The sequence below is a fragment of the Somniosus microcephalus genome, unplaced genomic scaffold, assembly GCF_052327205.1.
Source record: "Somniosus microcephalus isolate GS21.2 unplaced genomic scaffold, FLI_Smic_1.0 unresolved_chr7, whole genome shotgun sequence".
Taxonomy (NCBI): Eukaryota; Metazoa; Chordata; class Chondrichthyes; order Squaliformes; family Somniosidae; genus Somniosus; species Somniosus microcephalus.
This window is the reverse complement of record NW_028225185.1, coordinates 9833693-9857527: the sequence shown is the minus strand read 5'-3', so window position 1 is coordinate 9857527 and position 23835 is coordinate 9833693. Positions and strand designations below refer to the sequence as shown.

At 53.0% G+C, this 23835-nt stretch overlaps 1 protein-coding gene across 3 annotated transcripts in view; it reads left to right on the top strand.

Moving 5' to 3' along the window:
• Nucleotides 1–23835, top strand: part of smg5 (SMG5 nonsense mediated mRNA decay factor) — a 50486-nt gene that overhangs the window by 5725 nt on the left and 20926 nt on the right. Inside the window, exons 2-12 of one of the 3 annotated variants that reach the window (XM_085978588.1) lie at nucleotides 9557–9655; nucleotides 12788–12911; nucleotides 14103–14259; nucleotides 14950–15039; nucleotides 16331–16420; nucleotides 17555–17633; nucleotides 18452–18577; nucleotides 18939–19007; nucleotides 19394–19602; nucleotides 21406–21543; nucleotides 22067–22735. In XM_085978588.1, coding sequence (XP_085834714.1) covers nucleotides 9557–9655; nucleotides 12788–12911; nucleotides 14103–14259; nucleotides 14950–15039; nucleotides 16331–16420; nucleotides 17555–17633; nucleotides 18452–18577; nucleotides 18939–19007; nucleotides 19394–19602; nucleotides 21406–21543; nucleotides 22067–22735 — 1850 coding nt within the window. The remainder of the gene's footprint in view (nucleotides 1–9556; nucleotides 9656–12787; nucleotides 12912–14102; nucleotides 14260–14949; nucleotides 15040–16330; nucleotides 16421–17554; nucleotides 17634–18451; nucleotides 18578–18938; nucleotides 19008–19393; nucleotides 19603–21405; nucleotides 21544–22066; nucleotides 22736–23835) is intronic. The other 2 variants (XM_085978590.1, XM_085978589.1) reach the window with 2 other exon arrangements.

Below are 23835 nucleotides of genomic sequence, written 5' to 3'. Positions count from 1 at the left end.
TCATACGACAGTCCCGCCATCCCAGGAATCAATCTTGTGAACCTTCGTTGCACTCCCTCTATGGCAAGTATATCCTTCCTTAGGTAAGGTGACCAAAATTGTACACAGTACTCCAGGTGTGGTCTCACCAAGGCCCTATATAATTGGAGTAAAACTTCTTTACCCCTGTACTCAAATCCTCTTGTAATGAAGGTCCAGCACACCATTTGCCTTCCTAATGGCTTGCTGCACCTGCACATTCACTTTCAGTGACTCATGTACAAGGACACCCAGGTCCCTTTGAGCATCTGCATTCGCCAATCTTTCACCATTTAGGAATTACTCTGCCTTTCTGTTTTTTCTACCAAAGTGGATAACTTCACATTTATCCACATTATATTCCATCTGCCATGTTCTTGCCCACTCACTGAGCCTGTCGAGATCCCCTTGAAGCCTCTTCACACCCTCTTCACAACTGATATAGATGGTGAATAGCTGGGGCCCAAGCACCGATCCTTGCGGTACCCCACTAGTCAAAGACTGCCACCCTGAAAAAGACCCTTTTATCCCTACTCTTTGTTTTCTGTCTGTTAACCAATTCTCAATCCATGCTAGTATATTACCCCCAATTCCATGTGCCCTCATTTGGTTCACCAACCTCTTGTGTGGGACCTTATCGAAAGTCTTCTGAAAATCCAAATACACCACATCTACCGGTTCCCCTTTGTCTACTCCACTAGTTACATTCTCAAAGAACTCCAATAGGTTTGTCAAACAGGATTTCCCTTTCATAAATCCAGGTTGACTCTGCCCAATCTTACTATTAGTTTCTAAGTGCCCAGTTATTGCATCCTTTATAATAGATTCCAGCATTTTCCCAACTACTGATGTGAGGCTAACCGGTCTGTAGTTCCCCGTTTTCTCTCTTCCCTCCTTTCTTAAATAGCGGGGTTACATTTGCTATCCTCCAATCTGCAGGAACCGTTCCAGAATCTGTAGAATTTTGGAAGATGACAACCAATGCGTCCACTATCCCAATGGCCACCTCTTTCAAAACCCTAGGATGTAGGTCATCCGGTCCTTGGGATTTATTGACTTTTAGTCCCATTAATTTTGCTAGTACTGTTTATTTCACTAATAATAATCTCTTTAAGTTCCTCATTCTCGCCACACCCTTGGTTTTCTCGTATTTCTCGGAGGTTCTTTGTGTCTTCCTCCGTGAAGACAGAAACAAAGTATTTATTTAATTTCTCTGCCATTTCCTCATTCCCCATTATAAATTCTCCCGTCTCAGACTGTAAAGGACCTACATTTACCTTCGCCAGTCTTTTCCTTTTCACATACCTATAGAAGCTTTTACAATCCGTTTTTATATTTGTCGCTAGTTTGTGCTTATATTCCATTTTCCCTTTCTTTATCAATTTCTTGGTTCCCCCCTTTGCTGATTTCTAAAAAGATCCCAATCCTCAGGCTGACCGCTTTTTCTGGCAACTTTATAAGCTTCCTCCTTTGACTTAATACTAGCTTTAATTTCTGTTGTTAGCCATGGTTACATCACTTTTCCTTTTGGGTTTTTATGCCCTAGAGGAATTCTGCATTATTTCCTTGAATGTTAGCCATTGTATGTGCACCTTCATACCTTTTGGTGTAGTCTCCCAATCTACCATGGCCAACTTGTCCCTCATACCCTTGTAGTTTCCTCTGTTTAGATTGAAGACTGTAGTTTCAGATTGGACTACATCACTCTCAAACTTAATGTAAAATTCAATCATATAACTAGAAGGAATATTCTTCGTAACCACCCTATCGAATCCCTTGTACCGTTTAAAACACCTCGATCAGATCACCCCACGACCTTCTAAACCCCAGGGAATACTAGCCTAGTCCGTGCAACCTGTCTTCATAATTAAATCCTTTTAGCCCTGCCATCATTCTGGTGAATGATGAGCTGGCGTGGGGAGAGGAGAGGTTGTGGAAGAAAATGTGTCTTTTTTTTTTAAAAGACAGGATTTGATGGAGAAGGGAGTGGCTATTTCTGGTGTTCCGTAGTGCTCTCTGGTCGGGGAGTGTGTGTGGGGTGCGTGTGTGTTGGTGTTTGCTGGAATACCCCAAAGGTACAGGAGTTCACCCGATCTGCCACCTTAAAGATTCACTCCCTCCATCACTGGCGCACCGTGGCTGCAGTGTGTACCATCTACAAGATGCACTGCAGCAACTCGCCAAGGCTTCTTCGGCAGCACCTCCCAAACCCGCGACCTCTTCCACCTAGAAGGACAAGGGCAGCGGGCGCATGGGGAACACCACCACCTCCAAGTTCCCCTCCAAGTCACACACACCATCCCGACTTGGAAATATATCGGACGATCCTTCATCGTCGCTGGGTCAAAATCCTGGAACTCCCTCCCTAACAGCGCTGTGGGAGCACCTTCACCACACGGGACTGCAGCGGTTCAAGAAGGCGGCTCACCACCACCTTCTCAAGGGGCGACTAGGGACGGGCAATAAACGCTGGGCCTTACCAGCGACGCCCACATCCCAGGAATGAATATATATTTTTTAAATTACCGTTCCACCCCTCTCCAATTTACACACTGGGTGAGATATACTTTGGAAATTGGCACTTGATTTCAGGAGGACTGTGTTTCTGTTGCCATGGTGAGATGTCAGGCCCGCTGGGATTTTATCGAGTCGATTGTGCAGCAAAAGTCTTGGGAGTTTCGGGCGGGGATTTTATATCTCGGGAGTTCGTTACAGGAGGGGGAATTCCCCGGAGCTGCTTTATAAACGGCGGGGACATTCCTGGATTTTTGCTCTCTGTCCACTCTTTCACCGACACTGCGAAGAACATAGGAAATAGGAGCAGGAGTCAGCCATTCAACCCCTCGAGCCTGCTCCGCCATTCAATAAGATCACGGCTGATCTTTGACCTCAACTCCACTCCCCCGCCCGCTCCCCATATCCCTCGATTCCCCGAGAGTCCAAAAATCTCTCGATCTCTGTCTTGAATATACTCAACGACTGAGCCTCCACAGCCCTCTGGGGCAGAGAATTCCACAGATTCACCGCCCTCTGAGTGAAGAAATTCCTCCTCATCTCAGTCCTCAATGGCCGACCCCTTATCCTGAGACTGTGACCCCTGGTTCTAGACTCTCCAGCCAGGGGGAAACAGCCTCTCAGCATCTACCCTGTCAAGCCCTGTAAGAATTTTGTATGTTTCAATCCGATCACCTCTCATTCTTCTAAACTCCAGAGAATATAGGCCCATTCTACACAATCTCTCCTCATTCGACAATCCCCCCCATCCCAGGAGTCAGTCTGGTGAATCTTCGTTGCACTCCCTCTATGGTAAGTTTATCCTTCCTTAGGTTGCTGATTTGCGATGGGGCGCAGTTTCACGGGCTCCATTACCTAACCCCCAGCGACTTAATGGGTTGAGAATAGTCCGGCTATTCGACCGTGGTTGGGGGCGGGGGGGGGTGTGCGGGTTTCGAGGTCCGGCCCCATCGCTGTTCAGTGTTGATGCTTCTGCCAGCCCACTTTCCACCAGGGGGTGGCCGGACAGCGATCAGGAGCGGGAACCCATGGGATCCAGGGCAATTTGGCACATTGGATCTGAAATTGGCTTCGTGGCAGGAGGCAGAGGGTGATGGTCGAAGGTTGTTTTTGTGACTGGAAGCCTGTGTCCAGTGGTGTACCGCAGGGATCGGTGCTGGGTCCCTTGCTGTTTGTAGTGTACATTAATGATTTAGATACGAATGTAGGAGGTATGATCAGTAAGTTCGCAGATGACACGAAAATTGGTGGGGTGGTAAATAGCGAGGAGGGAAGCCTCAGGCTACAGGACGATACAGACGGGTTGGTCAGATGGGCAGAACAGTGGCAAATGGAATTTAACCCTGAAAAGTGTGAGGTGATGCATTTTGGGAGGACTAACAAGGCAAGGGAATACACGATGAATGGTAGAACCCTAGGAAGGACAGAGGATCAGAGGGACCTTGGTGTGCATGTACATAGATCCCTGAAGGCAGCAGGACAGGTAGATAAGGTGGTTAAGAAGGCATATGGGATACTTGCCTTCATTAGCCGAGGCATAGAATATAAGAGCAGGGAGGTTATGATGGAGCTGTACAAAACGCTAGTTAGGCCACAGCTGGAATACTGTGCAGTTCTGGTCGCCACACTATAGGAAGGATGTGATTGCATTGGAGAGGGTGCAGAGGAGATTCATCAGGATGTTACCTGGGCTGGAGCGCTTCAGCTATGAAGAGAGACTGGACAGGCTGGGGTTGTTTTCCTTAGAGCAGAGAAGGCTGAGCGGGGACCTGATTGAGGTGTACAAAATGATGAGGGGCATAGAGAGGGTAGATAGAAAGGAACTTTTCCCCTTAGTAGAGGGGTTAATAACCAGGGGGCATAGTTTCAGGGTAAGGGGCAGGAGGTTTAACATAGAAACATAGAAACATAGAGATAGGAACAGGAGTAGGCCATTCGGCCCTTCGAGCCTGCTCCGCCATTCAATGAGATCATGGCTGATCTTCGTCTGAGATCATAGCTGATCTTACCAGTTCAGTACCCCGTCCCCGCCTTTTCTCCGTAACCCTTAATCCCCTTAGCCTTCAGAAATATATCCAATTCTCTCTTGAAAATATTTATTGAATTAGCCTTCACAGCCCTCTGTGGCAGGGAATTCCACAGGCTCACCACTCTTTGAGTGAAGAAATTCTTCCTCATCTCTGTTTTAAATGATTTGCCCGCTATTTTTAGACTGTGGCCCCTGGTTCTGTGCTCCCCGGCCATTGGAAACATTCTCTCTGAATTCAGCCTGTCCAGGCCTGCCATAATTTTATATGTTTCGATGAGATCCCCTCTCAATCTTCTAAACTCCAGTGAGTACAAGCCCAAACTATTTAATCTCTCTTCGTAGGTCATTCCCGCCATTCCAGGTATCAGCCTGGTGAATCGCCGTTGCACTCTTTCCATGGCAAGAACATCCTTCCGCAGATGGGGCGACCAAAACTGTACACAATACTCCAGATGCGGTCTCACCAGCACCTTGTACAGCTGTAGTAAGGTATCCCTATTCCTATACTCGAACCCCCTTGATATGAAGGCCAACATACCATTTGCCTTCTTAATCGCCTGTTGCACCTGCATGCTCTCCTTCAGTGACTGGTGCACAAGAACACCCAGGTCCCTCTGCACTTCCCCATCTCCCAATCTATTGCCATTTAGATAATAATCTACCCTCCTGTTTTTACCCCCAAAGTGGATAACCTCGCATTTATCCACATTATAGTGCATCTGCCACGTATCCGCCCATTCCCCCAACCTGTCCAAATCGCACTGTAGCCTCCTGACATCCTCATCAGAGCCCACCCCTCCTCCTAGTTTAGTGTCGTCAGCGAATTTGGAAATATTGCATCCAATTCCCTGATCCAGATCATTTATATATATTGTGAACAGCTGGGGTCCCAGGACAGATCCTTGCGGCACCCCGCTGGTCACTGCCTGCCACTCCGAAAACGAGCCGTTTATTCCAACTCTCTGTTTTCTATCCACGTTAATACTTTGCCCCCAATTCCATGAGCCTCAATTTTGCATGATAATCTTTTGTGTGGAACCTTATCGAAGGCTTTCTGGAAGTCAAGGTACACCACATCCACTGGCTCTCCCCCATCTATTTTACCAGTTACTTCCTCAAAAAATTCCAGCAGATTAGTCAAACACGATTTACCCTTTGTAAATCCATGTTGACTCTGTCCGATCCTTTCCCCATTTGTCAAGTGCTCCGCTATTTTATCCTTAATAATGGACTCTAGCATTTTGCCCACAACCGATGTAAGGCTTACTGGTCTATAATTCCCTGCTTTCTCTCTACCCCCCTTTTTAAATATTGGGGTAACATTAGCTACCCTCCAATCCACGGGTACTGTTCCCGAGTCAATGGAGTTCCGGAAGATGATCCTTAGAGCATCTGCTATCTCCAGGGCCACCTCCTTAAGTACCCTAGGATGTAGTTTATCAGGCCCTGGGGATTTGTCGGCCTTCAGTCCCCTCAACTTACCCAACACCATATCCCTAGAGATACTAATTTCTGTCAGCTCCTCCCTCTCATTAGTCCCTATGTTTGCCGATATTCCTGGGAGGTTATTTGTGTCCTCCTTTGTGAATACAGAACCAAAGTATGAGTTTAATTGGTCTGCCATTTCCTTATTCTCCATTATATATTCTCCCGAATCGGACTGCAAGGGACCGACTTGGGATTTTACCAGTCTTTTCCTCCTGATATACCGATAAAAGCTTTTGCAGTCTGTCTTTATGTTTGCTGCAAGTTTACTTTCATATTCTATTTTCCCCTTCCTGATTAATCCCTTTGTCCTCTTTTGCTGTATCCTGTACTGCCCCCAATCTTCCGGTCTGGTGCTTTTTTTTGCCAGTTGATATGCCCTTTTTTTTGATTTTATGCTGTCCCTAATTTCCCTCGTTATCCACGGTTGAGTCACCTTTTTAGGTTTATTTTTATGCCAAACCGGTATAAACATGTTCTGGAATTCTTCCATTCTATCTTTGAATGCTTGCCATTGTCTATCCACTGTCAATCCCCCCAGAAACACCACCCAATCAATCTTACCCAATTCCCGTCTCATACCCTCGTAATTCCCTTTATTTAAGTTCTGGACCTTAGTCTCTGATTCAATTTCCTCACTCTCCATCTCGACTGAGAGCTCGATCATATTATGATCGCTCTGACCCAAGGGGCCTCGTACAAGAAGATTGCTGATAAGTCCCTTCTCATTGCACAATACCCAGTCTAAAATGGCCTGATCTCGAGTCGGCTCCTCGACATATTGGTCCAGATAACCGTCCCGAAAACATTCCAGGAATTCCTCCTCCTCAGAATTTAGAGGGGATTTGAGGAAAAACTTTTTCACCCAGAGGGTGGTTGGAATCTGGAACTCACTGCCTGAAAGGGTGGTAGAGGCAGGAACCCTCACAACATTCAAGAAGCATTTAGATGAGCACTTGAAACGCCATAGCATACAAGGCTACGGACCAAGTGCTGGAAAATGGGATTAGATTAGACAGGGCTTGATGGCCGGCGTGGACACGATGGGCCGAAGGGCCTCTTTCTGTGCTGTATAACTCTATGACCCTGGCGACTCTTTCCTCCTCCCTCTCCTGCTGTCCTTGCTTGCTCAGGGTGCGGTGAGGCCAATTGATCTCCGTTCATTCGGTACAGACCAGAGATTGGACCTGGCCCTATCGTGTGGCCCAGGACCACATCGGGCAGTACACCAAGCTTCCCTTTGACCGTGCTTGACGGAGAGAGCAGCTAACTGTTCTGAGGCCTCTGTTAGCATAAGAAATAAGCGCAGGAGTCGGCCATTCGGCCCCTCGAGCCTGCTCCGCCATTCAGTAAGCTCATGGCTGATCCTCTACCTCATCTCCACTCTCCCGCCTGATCTGCATATCCCTCGATTCCCCGAGAGTCCAAAAATCTCTCTATCTCAACCTTGAATATACTCAACGACTGAGCCTCCACAGCCCTCTGGGGTAGAGAATTCCAAAGATTCACCGCCCTCTGAGTGAAGAAATTCCTCCTCATCTCAGTCCTAAATGGCCGACCCCTTATCCTGAGACTGTGACCCCTGGTTCTAGACTCTCCAGCCAGGGGGAAACAGCCTCTCAGGATTGTTTTTGGTATTAGTTTATGGGATATTGGCGTCGCTGGCAAGACCGGCATTTATTGCCCATCCCTAATTGCCCTTGAGAAGGTGGTGGTGAGCCGCCGCCTTGAACCGCTGCAGTCCCGTGTGGTGAAGGTGCTCCCACAGTGCTGTTAGGGAGGGAGTTCCAGGATTTTGACCCAGCGACGATGGAGGAACGGCCGATATATTTCCAAGTCAGGATGGTGTGTGACTTGGAGGGAAACTTGGAGGTGGTGGTGTTCCCACGCACCTGCTGCCCTTGTCCTTCTCGGTGGAAGAGGTGGCGGGTTTGGGAGGTGCTGCCGAAGGAGCCTTGGCGAGTTGCTGCAGTGCATCTTGTAGATGGTCCACACTGCAGCCACGGTGCGCCGGTGGTGGAGGGAGTGAATCTTTAAGGTGGTGGATGGGCTGTCAATCAAGCAGGCTGCTTTGTCCTGGATGGTGTCGAGCTTCCTGAGTGTTGTTGGAGCTGCACTCATCCAGGCAAGTGGAGAGTATTCCATCACAATCCTGACTTGTGCCTTGTAGATGGTGGAAAGGCTTTGGGGAGTCAGGAGGTGAGACACTCGCCGCAGAATACCCAGCCTCTGACCTGCTCTTGTTGCCACAGTATTTATGTGGCTGGTCCAGTTCAGTTTCTGGTCAATGGTGACCCCCAGGATGTTGATGGTGGGGGATTTGGCGATGGTAATGCTGTTGAATGTCACAGGGCGGTGTTGCAGAGATGCATTGCCTGGCACTTAAGTGGCAGGTAACATTCGTGCCACACATCAGCCCAAGACTAAATGTCGTCCAGGTCTTGCTGCATGTGGGCATGGACTGCTTCATTATCTGGGGAGTTATGAATGGCACTGAACACTGCAGTCATCAATCAACACCCCACTCCAGAGACTTGAGCACATAATCCAGGCTGACACTCCCAGTGCCAGTACCGAGGGAGCGCCGCACTGCCGGAGGGGCAGTACCGAGGGTGCGCCGCACTGTCGGAGGGGCAGTACCGAGGGAGCGCCGCACTGTCGGAGGGGGCAGTACCGAGGGAGCGCCGCACTGTCGGAGGGGCAGTACCGAGGGAGCGCCGCACTGTCGGAGGGGCAGTACCGAGGGAGCGCCGCACTGTCGGAGGGGCAGTACCGAGGGAGCGCCGCACTGTCGGAGTGGCAGTACCGAGGGAGCGCCGCACTGTCGGAGGGGCAGTACTGAGGGAGCGCCGCACTGTCGGAGGGGCGGTACTGAGGGAGCGCCGCACTGTCGGAGGGGCAGTACCGAGGGAGCGCCGCACTGTCGGAGGGGCAGTACTGAGGGAGCGCCGCACTGTCGGAGGGGCAGTACCGAGGGAGCGCCGCACTGTCGGAGGGGCGGTACCGAGGGAGTGCTGCACTGTCGGAGGGGGCGGTACTGAGGGAGCGCCGCACTGTCGGAGGGGCAGTACTGAGGGAGCGCTGCACTGTCGGAGAGGCAGTACTGAGGGAGCGCCGCACTGTCGGAGGGGCCGTCTTTCGGATGCGACGTTAAACCGAGGCCCCCGTCTACTCTCAGGTGGACGTTCATATGGCCATTATCCCACGGCCACTATTGGAAGAAGAGCAGGGGGGAGTTCTCCCCGGTGTCCTGGGGCCAATATTTATCCCTCAACCAACATCACTAAAAAACAGATGATCTGGTCATTATCACAGTGCTGTTTGTGGGAGCTTGCTGTGCACAATTTGGCTGCCGCGTTTCCTACATTATAACCGTGACTACACTTCAAAAAGTACTTTATTGGCTGTAAAGCGCTTTGGGACGTCCTGAGGTGGCGAAAGGCGCTGGAGAAACACCAGTCTCTCTCTCTCGTGTCGTGCGCCGCTCAGAGCTGCTGTTTGTTTGTGCAGGGCTGTGGTGGAAGCAGTTCATCGGCTGGACGTGATTGTCAGCAATAAGATGGCGTACCGGGAGGTGTTCAAACCCGAAAACATCAGCCTGCGGAACAAGTAGGTGCAAGGGTTGTGAGGGGAGGAGCGGGTGATGAATGGTCTGGGAGATCGAGGGGCTTTTACCGCGATTTCAGGCTTTCAGGTTCCAAATCCGTGTTTCTATACATAAACAAAACACTGCGGCCTGAAGCGTTAACTTGGTTTCTCTCTCCACAGATGCTGCCTGACTGGCTGAGTGTTTCCAGCATGTACTGTTTTTATTTCTTCTGTTTCTATAATGGGCTTTGACATGAATCTTGTTATTCATGTGAAAATGACTTTATGTAATAATACTGAGCGGCCTGCGGGTGGCGCTGTCCAGGGAGAGTATAAATACTCGGGCACGGGCCCAGCTTGTGCAGGACATTCTTTAACAGGAACTAGTGAAGGACACAACTAGACCTCCATGTTGTAAAACAGTTGATTAAAGCCTTGTTTAATACACAGACCAAGTACCTAGTAGTCTTCTTACGTCAGGCTTCGTGTAACAGATCCGGGGCAGATTTTACACTGGGGAGAAGGTGGGCAAGGGGCGGGTGGGGTCAATGGGAAAGCGTGGGCACTTTGAGCAGGCGCTTGAAGGAGGGGAGCGCAGTGACGAGGCCGGAGGGGTTAGAGGGTGATTTTCAAGTCAACAGGGAGCCGGGGATGGGGGGGTGAGACTGGGGCGGGTGGGTGGGTGTGCGTGGTTTGGGAAAGGGAAGGGTTTGAATCTCTCCAGGGCCTTCTCGCTCATCGGAACAGGAGGAGGCCAATCAGCCCCTCGAGCCTGTTCCGCCATTCAATTAGATCGCGGCTGATCTGTATCTTAACTCCGTCCACCCGCATTGGTTCTGCCTCCCTTGCCTAATGCAGATGTGTGTTCGTGCTCCGTTCTGGTCTCCTTATCTGAGGAAGGATATACTTGCCTTGGAGGCGGTGCAACGAAGGTTCACTAGATAGAACAGCCCTCTCGTCCCAGGATTCTATGAGGAGAGATTGAGTAGTTTGGGCCGATACTCTCTGGAGTTTAGAAGAATGGGAGGTGATCTCATTGAAACATGTAAGATTCTGAGGGGGATTGACTGGGTAGACACACAGAGGATGTTTCCCCCCTGGCTGGAGAGTCTAGAACCAGGGGTCACAGTCCCAGGATAAGGGGTCGGCCATTTAGGACTGAGATGAGGAGGAATTTCTTCACTCAGAGGGCGGTGAATCTTTGGAATTCTCTACCCCAGAGGGCTGTGGAGGCTCAGTCGTTGGGTATATTCAAGGCTGAGAGCGAGAGATTTTTTGACTCTGGGGGGAATCGAGGGATATGGGGTTGAAGTCGAAGATCAGCCATGATCGTATTGAATGGCGGAGCAGGCTCGAGGGGGCCGACCGGCCGACTCCCGCTCCTAACTCGATAGCAAAATACTGTGGATGCTGGAAATCTGAAATAACAACAGGAAACGCTGGAAACACTCGGCAGGCCAGGGCAACATCCGTGGAGAGAGAAACGGAGTCAACGTTTCAGGTCGAAGACCCTTCGTCAGAACTGGGGGAAAAAAAGCAGGAAAAGGGATAGATTTTAGAGCAAGTGGGGGGCTGGGAAAAGGGGGAGGGGATAGGATAGAAAGCAGGAGAGATGAAGAGACATTGAGAGGTATTCAAGGAACCAAGGATGGCTCTAGATGAAGTGTGAATGGCCCTGGCAGAATGAAGGACAGCTGTCGTGTGGGAGGGAAGAAAAAGGCCACAGATCAAGTGCATGGCAACAAGTGCAGGAACCCCGGTTACAGGGCCACAGATCCAGGCGTCCCTGTTGCATGGTGCAGGAACCCCGGTTACGCGGCCACAGATCCAGGCGTCCCTGTTGCATGGCAACAGGTGCAGGAACCCCGGTTACACGGCCACGGATCCAGGCGTCCCATTTGCACGGCAACAGGTGCAGGAACCCCGGTTACACGGCCACAGATCCAGGCGTCCCTGTTGCATGGCAACAGGTGCAGGAACCCCGGTTACAGGGCCACAGATCCAGGCGTCCCTGTTGCATGGTGCAGGAACCCCGGTTACGCGGCCACAGATCCAGGCGTCCCTGTTGCATGGCAACAGGTGCAGGAACCCCGGTTACACGGCCACGGATCCAGGCGTCCCATTTGCACGGCAACAGGTGCAGGAACCCCGGTTACACGGCCACAGATCCAGGCGTCCCTGTTGCATGGCAACAGGTGCAGGAACCCCGGTTACACGGCCACGGATCCAGGCGTCCCATTTGCACGGCAACAGGTGCAGGAACCCCGGTTACGCGGCCACAGATCCAGGCGTCCCTGTTGCATAGCAACAGGTGCAGGAACCCCGGTTACACGGCCACAGATCCAGGCGTCCCTGTTGCATGGCAACAGGTGCAGGAACCCCGGTTACGTGGCCACGGATCCAGGCGTCCCATTTGCACGGCAACAGGTGCAGGAACCCCGGTTACGTGGCCACAGATCCAGGCGTCCCTGTTGCATGGCAACAGGTGCAGGAACCCCGGTTACGTGGCCACAGATCCAGGCGTCCCTGTTGCATGGTGCAGGAACCCCGGTTACGCGGCCACAGATCCAGGCGTCCCATTTGCACGGCAACAAGTGCAGGAACCCCGGTTACAGGGCCACTAATATGAAGTAAAACTTACCTGAACCTACTCCTGAATTTTGCCGGTTAAGAGAGATTTCCGGTTATTTAGGTGCCGGTTAAAGGGAGTTTCCTGTATATAGGTTATGATCTGAAATTGTTGAACAGTCCAAAGATGTGTGGGTTAGGTTGATTGGCCATGATAAAAATTGACCCTTAGTGTTAGGGGGGATTAAATACGCGGGGTTACGGGGATAGGGCTTGGGTGGGATGGCTGTCGGTGTAGGGACCGGGTGCTAGGGTTTGGATGATCAGCCATGATCTCGTTGAATGGCGGAGCAGGCTCGAAGGGCCGAATGGCCTACTCCTGCTCCTATCTTCTATGTTTCTATGTAACTCTATGTTGAGTCCAGAAATCTATCCCTTTTCCTATTTTTTTTTTTTTCCCCCCAGTTCTGAAGACGGGTCTTTGACCTGAAACGTTGACTCCGTTTCTCTCTCCACGGATGCTGAGTTTTTCCCAGCGTTTTCTGTTGTTATTCCTGCTCCTTCCTCTTGTGTTCTCCTCCGCAGGCTGCGGGAACTCTGCGTGAAGCTCATGTTTCTGCACCCGGTGGACTACGGGCGGAAGGCCGAGGAGCTGCTGTGGAGGAAGGTTTACTACGAAGTCATCCAGCTCGTCAAAACCAACAAGAAGGTAACCAGCTGGGGCTTGCAACTGGTCTCTGGGGATCGACTCCTCGTGGGTGGGGGGTGGTGGGGTTCAGATGTTTGACGTTGAATGGCGTCGCGCTGCAATACCAGGTTTCTGACTTGTAAATGCTCACGATTCCTCCAGTGGAAAATCAGAGAATGGTTACGGCACAGTAGGAGGCCATTCGGCCCCTCGAGCCTGCTCCGCCATTCAGTGAGATCATGGCTGATCATCCAAAATCAGTACCCTGTCCCTGCTCTCTCCCCATATCCCTTGATCCCTTTAGCCTTAAGAAATATATCCAACTCCTTCTTGAATATATTTAATGAATTGGCCTCCACTGCCTTGTGTGGTAGAGAATTCCACAGGTTCACCACTCTCTGGGTGAAGTAATTCCTCCTCATCTCAGTCCTAAATGGCTTACCCCTTATCCTTAGACTGTGACCCCTGGTTCTGGACTCCCCCGCCATCGGGAACATCCTTCCTGCATCCAGTCTGTCTAGTCCTGTTAGAATTTTATAAGTTTCAATGAGATCACCTCTCATTCTTCTAAACTCCAGCGAGTATAAGCCCAATTGACCCAATCTCTCCTCATACGTCATTCCTGCCATCCCAGGTATCAGTCTGATATCCAGACTCCTCATGATTTTGAACACCTCTGTTAAATCACCTCTCGACCTTCTCTGCTCTGAGGAGAACAACCCCAGCTTCTCCAGTCAATCCACGTAACTGAAGTCCCTCATTCCTGGAATCATTCTAGTAAATCTCCTCCGCACCCTCTCCCAGGCCTTGACATCCTTCCTAAAACGCCGTGCCCAGAATTGAACACAATACTCCAGCTGTGGCTTAGCCAGTGATTTATACAGGTTTAGCATAACTTCCTTGCTGCTGTACACTCTGCCTCTATTAAAGCCAAGGATCCCGTATGCTTTTTTTAACAGCCGTCTCAACATGTCCTGCCACCTTCAAAGATTTGTGTACATACACCTCCAGGTCTCTCTCTTCCTGCGCTCCCTTCGTGAAATGTGTTTCATAGTTTATAGTCCAAACTGCAGTCCGACAGGATATATATTCTACCACTTTTCAACAAGTGGGCTCTGGTTCGAAATCTCCCACGTTCTCGCCTGCTGTGTTCATTTGGAAACGTTCTTTTGCCTCTGTGTCCCACTCGGATTCCTTTGTTTTGTCTTGCAGCATATCCACAGTCGCAGCGCCCTGGAGTGTGCCTACCGGACTCACCTGATCGCGGGCATTGGGTTTTACCAGCACCTGCTCCTATATGTCCAGTCCCACTACCAGCTCGAACTGCACAGCTCCATTGACTGGACTCACGTCACCGACCCCCTCATAGGTCAGTGGTCCCTGGCCAGGGGAAGCTAGTAAATTCGTTCCTGGAAGGTAGAGGCAAGGGGTCGAGCCGATTTTTACTCATGGGAGTTCTCCCGTTCCGTGGTTGAGCGGTGCTGGAGCCAGACAGACCAGGCAGATTGCCGTTCGGGTCTGTGCTGGGCTCGACCACAGGTGGAGTGGCCGCAAGGGGTGGATCAGTGGGCAGCACCCTCGCCTCTGAGTCAGAAGGTTGTGGGTTCAAGTCCCCACTCCAGAGACTTGAGCACAAAAATCTAGGCTGACACTGCCAGTGCTGAGGGCGTCGGAGGTGCCGTCTTTCGGCTGAGACGTTAAGCGGAGGTCTCGTCTGCTCTCTCGGGTGGACGTAAAAGATCCCGCGGCCACTATTTCGAAGAAGAGCAGGGGAGAGTTCTCCCCGGTGTCCTGGGCCAGTGTTTATCCCTCAATCAACATCACTTTATAAAAAAAAAAAAAGATCTGCTCATTATCACATTGCTGTTTGTGGGAGCTTGCTGTGCGCAAATTGACTGCCGCCTTTCCTACATTACAACAGTGACCACACTTCAAAAAGTACTTCATTGGCTGTACAGCGCTTTGGGACATCCTGAGGTGAAAGGCGCTATAGAAATGCGCAAGTCAGTCTGTCTCTTTTCTTTCAAAGTGCTTTACACCTTCCTCTCCTCCTGTACAGGCTGCAAGAAGCTGGTTACTGCTTCCGGCAAGGAAATGGAGTGGGCGCAAATGGCCTGTCACAGATGCCTGATGTACCTGGGGGACCTTGGTAAGTACGGAGATGAGCCGGCCTCGCTCCCGGGGGGTGGAGTAGGAGTCTGACTGCGTGGGCTGGCTGCCCGGGGGAAGGGAATGTTGTCGATGTCTTGTCTGTCTCTTACCTTCTCTCCGTCACCTGTCAAGAGCAGGCCCTCTCTCCCGGGAGAGAGCAGTGCCGCGCGATCCGTCTCAAAGCTTTGCTGTTCTCTTTTTCCTCCGCAGCATTGCGCCACGTGACGCCACCCCTCCCCAACCCCCTGATGGGCATCGACCTCCGAGACGGCCGCTAAGGCCAAGCAGTCTGCACCTACCGGCAGCATGTTGCTCCCCTCCATCTAACGGCCTCTGATCTGCGGTGCTTGACTCAGTCTCTGTACTAACTGGTGTTGGTCCAGCTTGGCGGGAGGGTGGGTAAGGGGGTGCGGACCCTCGTCGGCACAGGAGCCAGTCGTTCCACAGTGGATGCTCCCTCAAATGCAGGTGCGATCCCACCGCCTCGGGCGCCCGTTCCTGCAGCTGGGACGGGTCAGAGGGCAGTGCGCAGTGTCGTTGCTCTCGGCCCCCTTCTCCTGGAGCTGCAGAGGGCCCGCCGGCCTGATTCGCGAGGCCGGTGTACGGGGAGGGGTTGGGAGGAGGTTTGAGGTTGCCGATCTCCTCGACAGGAGCCGTCCACTGAGGCCTGTGCTGCTGGAGAGGGCAGAGCCAGGCTGGTGGGGCGAGGCAGCAAATTCCATATACCGGTGGTATAATCGATGGTGTTGCCCCCCCCCCCCCCCCCCCCCCTCACCGGGTGGTACAACCGAGGGTCCCCCCCCTCTCTCACCGTTGGTATAATCGAGGGTCCCCCCCTCTCTCACCGATGGTACAATCGAGGGTCCCCCCCTCTCTCCCCGATGGTACAGTCGAGGGTCCCCCCTCTCACCGGTGGTACAGTCGAGGGTCCCCCCTCTCACCGGTGGTACAGTCGAGGGTCCCTCCCCTCTCACCGGGTGGTACAATCGTGGGTCCCCCCCACACCCGGTGGTACAGTCGAGGATCTCCCCCCCCCCCCCCCCCCCCCCCACGCCCCCCCCCCCCCCCCCCAAACACACACCGATGGTGCAATCGAGGATCCCCCCCTCTCTCCGGGTGGTACAGTCGAGGATCCCCCCCCCCCCCCCCTCACTGGGTGGTACAATCGCGGGTGTTCCTTCCACCTCGCCCCCAAACTGGGTGACATATTGAGCCCCCTCGCCATGTCGGGTAATGGAGGTGGCGCTGTCTTTGCCGTAGCTTTACGCCTGCCCTGTCCTGTGTTTCAGCGCGTTACCAGAATGAGCTGGCGGGGGTGGACACGGAGCAGCTGGCCGAGCGGTTTTACTACCAGTCGCTGTCGGTGGCGCCTCATGTGGGTGAGTGCGCAGTTTTGTTTTTTTACCCCAGCTGCAGCCTGCGCCCTTTCAACGCTTTTACAGGATAAGTAAAGGTCCCAGAGCGGGCTCGCTCTCCGCGGCACGAGGAAATCGGTTGGCGAGCCGGCGGTACAGGTTAGGAGGGGTGACCGGAAGCTGGCCAAGGCGGTGGAAGAGTTTACGGGCGGAGAGGGACGCCGTGGGCTCGAGGCACGGCTGCCAATGATGGGCTCAAGGAAGTGGGGCTTTTTATTTTTCTGTTTCGGGAGCAGCTAGCAAACCAGCGGGGGAGATGAGAATTTGATTAATGCAGCGAGTTGTTGTGATCTGGAACGCGCTGCCTGAAAGGGCGGTGGAAGCAGATTCAACAGTAACTTTCAAAAGGGAATTGGATAAATACTTGGAAAAAGGATAATTTTGCAGGGCTGTGGGGAAAGAGCAGGGGGAGTGGGAGCCGGCACAGGCACGATGGGCCGAATGGCCGCCTTTCGTGCTGTATAGTTCTGTGATACATTTCAGGTCCTGACTTGGTCAGAATCTATTGTACGGAGCAGGAAAGCTCCATACGCACTCCCTGGGCTGTTCAACGAAAGCGGATCTTGGGCGAATCGGTAGCGGGTGTACTAGAGGCAGGCACACCTGGGCCGCGGGGTGGGGGAGACGGTGAGCGAGGGGTGGGGGGAAATGCTAGAAGTTCTTGTTCCTGATCGCTACTGCAAAGTGTCAAGCGAGGGGCCGGATCGGGGCGTGACTGTGATGCCCTCCCCAGCCGAGCAGTGTGCCGGCGCTCGCTGTCTAGGCCGACACTTTGAGGAGGGGTTGAATTCGCATGAGGGAAGGAGGCAAGATGCCATTTTGGGGGGCGTGTGGGGGAAAGAGAGGGAGAAATGTTTTGCCTCGAGCAAAATTGTGTGTAATATCCGAATAGCGATAGGAAGTGGGAAACCACACACACACCCACCATGTTCAGCCATTGGAAACTAAACAAGCACTTCAATTCAAAATGGCCGTCGTCGTCAATCAAACTGGCAATTGTCATTAATCAAAAATGGCTGCCATTGCAAGTGGCCCAATTGTCTTGCTTATCTTTTTGGTTTGGTGCCTTCTCTGAATTGTCCTGCGCTCTCTTTCCAGGCATGCCCTTCAACCAGCTCGGGACGCTGGCTGGAAGCAAACACTACAACGTCGAGGCCACTTACTACTACCTCAGATGGTAGGTCGCACTGAGATTCCACAGCCGTGGCACGCAATCTTCGCTCTTTTTAAAAAATAAATAAATAAATAAATAAAATATGGTGCAACCTGGGTGAAAGGCCAAAGTTCATAATAGCAGGGCGCTATCAAAACATCTGTAATATATAAAAAAACATTTAAAATCTGGCCGTATCCTTCAGCGTATCCTCTGACTCACTGTGAACAATGCCATGGGGAGGTATGGCGGCAATATATTGGAAGTCTTGCATACAGTGAGGACTTCTGTAAGTGTCATGCTGGCCTCCTGTCACCCTTTGTTGATAACCCCCCCTATCGTGTATTCTGTGACTCTGAGCGAGCAATGCTGTGGGAGATCTGCTGGTCGGATGGAGAAAGGCCGAGGCCCGTTGATGCTCTTGGCACTTTCATCTCCGCACCCCACCTGGCGGATCAGCCTGGTGTTTTCTGGCGCTTCTAAGAAGCTCGGCTGTGACGCCCTTTGTGGTTGAATAGCCGACTCGCGCCCTCCGCCCGAGCTCGCTCACGAGAAGTGGCTGCTGGCATGGTGTACTGTCGGGCACCTGTGGAAACGTACCCTGGTATGGGTCTGTGTGCGTTTTGTTAAGGGAAGATAGAACGGCGTTCAACACAGAGGGCTGCGTGAGCGTCTAGCCGAGTACTCCTCATTTTAACGGGATGTCGGAGATGATCAGTAGTGTCGCGATTGCGCTGTACGTGCGTGCAAGGTTTAAAGGAGCCTGTCTGTGATGTTTGATCACGTCATAACGTTACGTGACAGTTTCTTTCTCCCTTCCCTCCTCCCCCTTCCACTGCCAGCATCCACTCCGAAATGCCTTTTGAAGGGGCCTACGGGAATCTGAAGCGGCTCTTCGACAAGGCTGCCAAGGCGTACCACCAGATACGCAGAACGGACGCCAAGAAACTCTCTGTGAACAAGCAAAGGTAGGGAGTTAAGTTGGTGTTGGGAGCAGCCCGCACGTTTGTCCCTGTTCGCAGAACCTTGTGGCATGGAAGGAGCCCGTTCGGATTATCGTGCCCACTCCAGAGGCTTGAGCCCGTAATCATTATCGTCTTGCTGCTTGTGGGAGCTTGCTGTGCGTAAATTGGCTGCTGCGTTTCCCACATTACAACAGTGACTGCACTTCAAAAAATAAAGTATTTAATCGGCTGTAAAATGCTTTGGAATGCCCCGAAAGGTGCTATAGAAATGCAAGAGCTTTAGTTCTTTCGAACCTCTGTTGTTGTGTGATTTTTCTTAACCGCAATTGCCGCTCTAATCTTTAACCCCTGTGCTTGTTGTCAGGTCGAGAGACATCAAGCGCTTGTTGGTGAGCTTCATGTACCTGCAGAGCCTCCTTCAGCCCAGGAACAGGTAAAAGTCCCGTCCCATTTCCCCCCCCAGTCTGCCTGCCTCTAAGTCACCAGCGATCGCTCTCCTTTTTAAAGTAGGGCCGCGTCGCGCACGGTCTTAAGTTCCCGGCGCGCAGGCACGTGATTGGGCGCTAAGTCGGTGCTCGGAGACGTCCGTTGATTAACAACAATGTTTGGAATAATTGTACAGTTGTGTGGTAGAGACCGACAGGAGGGATACCGCTGGATGCGAGGCTGGCAAGAATTAGGGTACTCCCTCCAGAGGGCCAGGTTTTGACGGGTCAGATAGCTTTTCTCGGGCGCTGCTTCCTTGACTCTCTTGGGTCACTGTAAGGTTTGCTATAGACTGTTCCTCGGGTGTCTGAATATTTCTTCCCATCTCCCCAGCACTGTAGATGTGGAGGTGACGTCCATTTGCCAGACAGTCCTGGAGGATTTCAACCTCTGCCTCTTCTACCTGCCCTCGAACCTCAATCACAGCACCTCGAGCGAGGAGGAGGAAGACTACGACAGAGGCTACAGCTTTCTGCCCGACCTGCTGATCTTCAGAATGATTGTCATCTGCCTGATGAGTGTGCACAGTCTCAAAAAGACAGGTACGGTCTTCGGGGAGTTCGCTGGATTCACACCGAGTGTTGGTGTATCTTGGGAACATGGAGAGCCCTTGGGTCAAATGTCCATCAAAGGGGACAGCAGACCCAAAGTGTCCTGGCACAGCCCTGAGGCAACCTTGACGAGAATCTCTACTCCTTGAGGAGGTCTCGCTGCAATTATACAGGGCTTTGGTGAGACCACACCTGGAGTACTGTGCACAGTTTTGGTCTCCTTACCTAAAGAAGGATATACTTGCCTTCGAAGAGGTGCAACGAAGGCTCACTAGATTGATTCCTGGGATGAGAGGGCTGTCCTATGAGGAGAGATTGAGTAGATTGGGCCGATATTCTCTGGAGTTTAGAAGAATGAGGTGATCTCGTTGAAATGTATAAAAGTCTTGAGGGCTTGACAGTGTAGCTGCTGTTTCCCCCTGGCTGGAGAGTCTAGACCTAGGGGTCACAGTCTCCGAATAGGGGATCGGCCATTTAGGACTGAGATGAGAAGAAATTTCTTCACTCAGAGTTGTGAATCTTTGGCATTCTCTACCCCAGAGGGCTGTGAATGCTCAGTCGATGAGTGTATTCAAGACTGAGATCCATAAATCTTTAGGCACTAAGGGAATCGAGGGATCCGGGGATGGGGCGGGAAAGTGGAGTTGAGGTAGATGATCGGCCGTGATCTTGCTAAATGGGCCCGTATGTCCTGCTCCTGCTCCCATTTCTTATGTTGGCTGTCACTGTGACAGCTGTTTAATTCTACGATGAGAGTAGAGTTAGATATATTTCTTAAGGCTAAATGGATCAAGGGATATGGGGAGAAGGCAGGGACAGGGTACTGAATTTGGATGATCAGCCATGATCGCATTGAATGGCGGAACAGGCTCGAGGGGCCGAACGGCCGACTCCTGCTCCTATCTTCTATGCTTCTATGTTAAAGCGAATGGCTTTCCCTCCAGCTTCACCCCTAATGCCAGAAACTTGAGAGTCAAAGGCCTAGAAATTCGGTGGGGTTAGCGCCCAATTAGAGGCGTTAGAGGGCCTTGCGCCGGAATTATAGCCGCGATCGAAATTGCGTTGGGCCCTACCATCGGCGTTAGCCGGTAGCGCTGCGCCGGCACCGATGATGTCATCGGTGTGCGCAGCGTCCCGGTTGCCGTGGTAACGCGGCCGGACGCCCAAATTCAGTTGCGGCCGCCTCGCCCGTGGCAGCCGCAACCAACGATTGTTCAACGGGATGTTGCAGCACGTAGCGCCGGCGCATTAAGGTGGAGCGGCGGCCGGCCGCTTTCCCGGCGGCCGCCTGCCCGCACCTCCCTCCCCGGACTCCTCCACCACCCCCCCGCGGCACTGATGTGTGTGGCCCGCGAGCCCGGCACTTCTCCGAGGTGCCGGGCTCATTTGTCGGGCGAATCGACCGGTCAGCGGTCGGCTGCAGGCAGCTCCTCCTTAACAGAAGGAGGAGGCCTGCAGTACCCCAGCCTGCCGCACCGCATCGGGTGCCGCAGCGGGGGATTAGCGCCGCAAACCTGCATTCAGCGCCCATAGTGAGGCGCTGAAACCCTCCATTAGCGCCCGCAGCCGTCTGGGCGCGGGGCAGCTGAATTTTTGGCGGGCGCAGCGGCAATTATCGCGGGCGCAGAATTTCGGGCGCAAAAGCCCTGGCGGAGGCAAACCTAATTTCTAGGCCAAAGTCTTTTTGAATTTCACTGCATTACAAAGAAATTGAATTTTTCGCAGTCGTGCTCCTCTGATAACCGGCCGGTGCCATGTAGTGTGTTTGCCGACGGTTGCCCGTGTGTGTTGCAGGTTTAAAACAGTACAGTGCCGCCATCGCCTTCACCCTCGCCCTCTTCTCCCACCTGGTGAACCACGTGAACATACGGCTGCAGGCGGAGCTCGAGGATGTGGAGAACGCTGTACCTTCCCTACAGACCGAGCACCAAGGTAAACCGCATCCGTCCCTTCCATACAGACCGAGTACCGGGGTAAACCACTTCCGTCCCTTCACTACAGACCGAGTGCCAAGGTAAACCGCATCCATCCCTTCCCTACAGACCGAGTACCGGGGTAAACCGCATCGGCCCCTTCCCTACAGACCGAGTACCGGGGTAAACCGCATCCGTCGCTTCCCTACAGACCGAGCACCAAGGTAAACCGCATCCGTCCCTCCCGAGCCATGGTGGAGAGCACCTCCTGTGGCTGTTTAAGGTGAAACGCAGCTTCTTCTGACGTAGCTTTGGATCCACTCAGATGCTGTCGTAGCTTAATGTTTCCGTCTTTTGGATAAGATGCTAAACCAAGGCCCTGTCTATCTTTCTCTCCGCCTACCTTTATTTCTACCTTTTCTTTCTGTCTGTCTCTCGGGTTGACATCAGCAAATTGGGTGCAAACCAGAGACTAACCTGGCCCGCGACCGCTGGAAGGCAATTGATCTGTTGTTTTTTGTTTGTGTTCTTCGCTCCTTTAGACGAGGCCGAGGCGAAGGACCTCGTGTCGAAAGGCCCCGAGCCGGAGGTGGCCGACAAGGTCCAGAACGGAACGCCGCTGCCCGCCAGCAAGCCCAAGGGCAAGAAGTACTCGCGCCTGTCCCACCTCCGCCGGCGGCGGCACCCCCGGCAGAAGGCCGACGAGAGCGACCTGAGCGAGGGCTTCGACTCGGACCCCAGCGACGACTCGGCCAAGGACAGCGAGCACTCGGACAGCGGGTCCGACAAGAGCGACGAGGAGGAAGAGGAGGAGGAGGAGGAGGCCGAGGCCGCCTTCGACCTGGAGTCGGACTCCGACATGAACAGCCAGGAGTCGCGCTCTGACCTGGAGGACATCGAGGGGGAGTCGGGGGACGGGCCGAAGGGTGGGGAGACGAAGGCCGCCGGCCGCCCCCCCGCTCCTCCTCCCCTCCGCCCGGATGCCCCCGAGCCCCTGCCCAACGGGCCGGGTCCTGCCACCGAGGCCGCCATCGCCAGCAACCTCCAGGCCCTGTCCTCGCAGCTCTTCCAGCCCAAGCGCTGCTTCCGACTGGCCCCCACCTTCAGCAACGTCCTGGTGAAGCCTCCGCCCGAGGAGGGGGCCCCAGCGCCGCCGCCCGACAAACCCTGCGCCAATGGCGTCCTCCAGAACCCGGCCGTCGCCGAGCATGGTAAGTCTCCGCGTTACCGTCTCTCTTGCTCTCTCATCGTGGCGCGTTCGGAGACAATGGGCATCAACCAACGCTATAATCAACCACACCAAAACAGGCCGTCCGGTCCAACATGTCCGTGCCGGTGTTTATGCTCCACACCAGCCTCCTTCCACCCCCTCCTCATCTCACCCCATCAACACCAGCCTCCTCCCACCCCTCTTCATCTCACCCCGTCAACACCAGCCTCCTCCCACCCCCTCTTCATCTCCCCCATCAACACCAGCCTCCTCCCACCCCTCTTCATCTCACCCCGTCAACACCAGCCTCCTCCCACCCTCTTCATCGCCCCCATCAACACCAGCCTCCTCCCACCCCTCTTCATCTCCCCCCCCATCAACACCAGCCTCCTCCCACCCTCTTCATCTCACCCCATCAACACCAGCCTCCTCCCACCCCTCTTCATCTCACCCCATCAACACCAGCCTCCTCCCACCCCTCTTCATCTCCCCCATCAACACCAGCCTCCACCCACCCCTCTTCATCTCCCCCATCAACACCAGCCTCCTCCCACCCCTCTTCATCTCCCCCATCAACACCAGCCTCCTCCCACCCCTCTTCATCTCACCCCATCAACACCAGCCTCCTCCCACCCCTCTTCATCTCCCCCCATCAACACCAGCCTCCTCCCACCCCTCTTCATCTCACCCCATCAACACCAGCCTCCTCCCACCCCTCTTCATCTCACCCCATCAACACCAGCCTCCTCCCACCCCTCTTCATCTCACCCCATCAACACCAGCCTCCTCCCACCCCTCTTCATCTCACCCCATCAACACCCGCCTCCTCCCACCCCTCTTCATCTCACCCCATCAACACCAGCTTTCTCCCACCCCTCTTCATCTCACCCCATCAACACCAGCCTCCTCCCACCCCTCTTCACCTCACCCTATCAGCATATCCTTCTATTCCTTTCTCCCTCGTGTTTATCCAGCTTCCCCTTAAATGCATCGATACTATTTGCCTCAACCACTCCCTGTGGTAGCGAGTTCCACATTCTCACCACTCTCTGGGTAAAGAAGTTTCTCCTGAATTCCCCATTGGATTTATTAGTGACTCTC